This window comes from Phalaenopsis equestris, unplaced genomic scaffold (assembly GCF_001263595.1).
Source record: "Phalaenopsis equestris unplaced genomic scaffold, ASM126359v1 Scaffold000973, whole genome shotgun sequence".
In the NCBI taxonomy this organism is placed as follows: domain Eukaryota; kingdom Viridiplantae; phylum Streptophyta; class Magnoliopsida; order Asparagales; family Orchidaceae; genus Phalaenopsis; species Phalaenopsis equestris.
This window is the reverse complement of record NW_018165412.1, coordinates 112,366-115,728: the sequence shown is the minus strand read 5'-3', so window position 1 is coordinate 115,728 and position 3,363 is coordinate 112,366. Positions and strand designations below refer to the sequence as shown.

At 31.5% G+C, this 3,363-nt stretch overlaps 1 protein-coding gene across 1 annotated transcript in view; it reads left to right on the top strand.

Annotated features, from left to right (window-relative positions):
* LOC110032563 (probable LRR receptor-like serine/threonine-protein kinase At4g36180) overlaps window positions 1-1,389 on the top strand; it is a 2,770-nt gene extending 1,381 nt beyond the window's left edge. The window contains exon 2 of the mRNA XM_020736231.1: window positions 11-1,389. Coding sequence (XP_020591890.1) covers window positions 11-1,389 — 1,379 coding nt within the window. The remainder of the gene's footprint in view (window positions 1-10) is intronic.
* Window positions 1,390-3,363: the final 1,974 nt, after the last annotated feature.

The window sequence follows — 3,363 nt, the reverse complement described above, 5'->3', positions numbered from 1 at the left end:
GTTGGTCCTCAATTCCCACTATGGCTTCAAAATCAAAAGCTGCTTGTCAAATTAGACCTCTCCAATTGTGGAATTTCTGATATCATTCCAGGATGGTTTTGGAATTTATCATCTCAAATAATTTACTTGAACATGTCTCAGAATGCAATAAGAGGTGAACTTCCAATGTCATTAAATATTGCATTAGGGGCAACTATCGACTTAAGATCAAATCAATTGGAAGGATGCCTTCCTCGGCCATGGAATTTTGTACGTTCTGTATCATTTTCGAATAATAAGTTCTCAAGCGGCATTGAGTTATATTTAAATGGGAACATGAGTTTGTTGGTGGTGCTTGACCTTTCTCAAAATCATCTCTCAAGTGAAATCCCTAATTCTATATGTCAAATGCCTTCAATAATTCTTCTCGACTTATCACATAACAATCTTTCAGGAGAAATTCCAACGTGCAATGGTAATGTTTCAAGCTATAAGATGCTAAAGTTTGTCAGCATTTCATACAACAACTTAAGGGGTTTTATTCCACAATGGATAGGGAATCTACCAATGTTAATTTCATTGCACCTCAACGACAATGTTTTTCAAGGGAATATGCCATTTTTCAAAAATTGCAGCAAGCTTATTACCCTTGACTTGGGCGAAAATTATCTTACAGGAAGCATACCTTTGTGGATTGGAGAAAAATTATTGTCCCTAAAGATCTTACGCTTACACTCAAATAAATTATGTGGATCAATTCCTTGGGAGCTATCCAAACTAAAAGATCTACAAATCTTGGATCTTTCAAAAAATTTTCTTTCTGGGCCAATCCCAAAATCTTTTAAATTTCTCAATTCAATGACCATACAAAATAAGAGGCTTGAATCTCTAATTCCTCAGGTACATTTCGAAATAAGTGATCCTTTGATTCCCATATATCTTTTCTACATTCCAGGCGTACTTTTACCTGATTCAATAATGATTGGTATAAAAGGAATAGTCCGTGAATTCAAATACATACTCTCTCTTGTGAACATTATAGATCTTTCATGTAATAATCTCACTGGTGGAGTTCCTATTGAATTAATGAGGCTTGTTGGATTGATGAGCTTGAATTTATCGAGAAACCAATTCACGGGACAGATACCAAATAAAATTGGTGTTATGCAAAGCTTAGAAAGTTTGGATCTCTCATGGAACGATTTCTCAGGAGATATTCCAGAGAGCATTGTGTCGCTCACTGCATTGAGTTTTCTCAACTTATCTTACAATCAATTGTCTGGTAGAATCCCGTCGGGGACCCAACTTGACACTTTTCATGAATCAAGTTATTATGGAAATCCAAAACTATGTGGAAAGCCACTACATAAGACTTGCGAAGGTGATGAATATAAAATTCATAATTCATGAAGAAGGAGGCGATTTTCAGGATGATGATGATTTTGGTTTGTTCCTAGGTATGGGACTTGGTTTTGCTGTTGGACTATGGAGTGTATTGGGGACCTTATTGCTCAAGAGGTCTTGGGCAACCACTTATTTCCAATTCCTTGATAAAGTGATAGATAATATTTATGTATTTATCAACGTAAAAGTGAATCAGTGGTTTAATCATCAAATAACATAATTAACTGATGATCATTTTTGTATTTGAGTTATTTCAAAAAGTGTTTTTAGTGATCCCAATATATATAATATTGTGTTTTACTAATATTTCAATTAAAGTTCTCTGTCTTTGTAGTCCGCATTTCACTTTGAATCATTGAGTTGCTTGAGACCATGTTGGTGATAATAGCAGCTTAAAGTATTATCAAATCATTTTTTTTCCGAGTAATAATATCAGTTAAAGTTATAAATTAAAATTAGCCTGATTTTTTATAAGTAATTATATGTCATGGATCAATTATTTCTAAACTCATATTTATGTTTCATAATAGTTGGATGTTAGGATGTTATATAAAAAGGGTGATAAAGTAGAGTATTCTATAAGTCAAAAAAACTTGTTTGATATCAAGAAATAAGAAACATTATGATAATTAAAATCTCAAATCTTTTTGAAAAATAATATAAAAGATTTGGGTGGTATAAATGTAAAAAAAAAGTAATGTTTAGGTGTAAGATGTGTAACTACATAGAAATTGTATGTAAATGCCATTTTTTAAATCTAATTACGTGCAGGGGAAGATAATTACACAATTAAAATTCTCATTTCTTATGTTTAAGACATCGCATAATGAAATAATATCGGATTTTCAATTGATGTATTTTTTTTTTTTGGAAGATTTACATTTATACCTTTCAATTCCTATGTTTTTATATATCTAACACTAAACTTCACTTTTAACATACATAGAACCTTATTTATGCATGAAAAGATTTATTTCACTTTTTAAAAGTTAAAATGGTGGTATAGTAAAAAATTTTGGTGTAAGGTAAGTAAATAATAATATCCCGTACGATTTAACATTAATGTAAACTATAAGTGAAGAGGTGATAATAAGCAACATAATAAGCTACACACAAGAAGAAACAAAAATTAAATCTATTTAATTAGTTTAATACTTAATTCAAATAAATAGCAATCTTCACTTTGATTCAAGTATTAGACAAGCATAGCCCCTCTTTCTCTTTGCACCTCCTTAACTAGAAGGTCTACCTACCCGATGCAAAGTCGGGCGATACTAGAATTTAGTTTCATAGACAAGCGAAGCCCCTCTTTCCCCAATTATAATTACACTGCAATAAATGTAATTTGCCCTTCCCTATGTTCCTTATTATAACTATCCAAATATAGTATATGGTTTGACCCAATTCTTTTATCTCAAATTTACTATTAAATAAAATTTTTAAATATGTTATTACTTCACCGTTTTCACTAGCTATTACTATATCATCAACCATAAAATAAATATATAACATTGCTCTACAAATACGTTTTATAATAAACACACATATCATAAACACTCCTCTGGTAAGAATTATGAATTGTCAAAAAATAAATTTCTTGTACTATTATTGTGAAAACTCCTTGATTTTAAGCGAAGTCAACTTGATCCACACCATATTCTTTGGAATTGAATTATTGGCACACTTAAGATTGAATTGAATTACTAGCCAAGCTTGAGCCGACTCGCTAGCTTTCTTGGCTCACTTAAACCCCTAATATCTTCCATTTCTGATGTTGTGGAAGGCCTTTCGCATGTCACGCCTTTTGATCCATCACTTTTTTGCTTACAACACTTGAAGTATATGTGCATAAGTGGCATTGTCCAATCAAACAAGAATCTCTAATTCTATTAACTCCTCACTAAGTTGAACCATTTTGACCTTTCTTATTCGTGGTTTATCAAAAAAGTTGCAGCCTTAGAAAACAATTTTACAGAAATG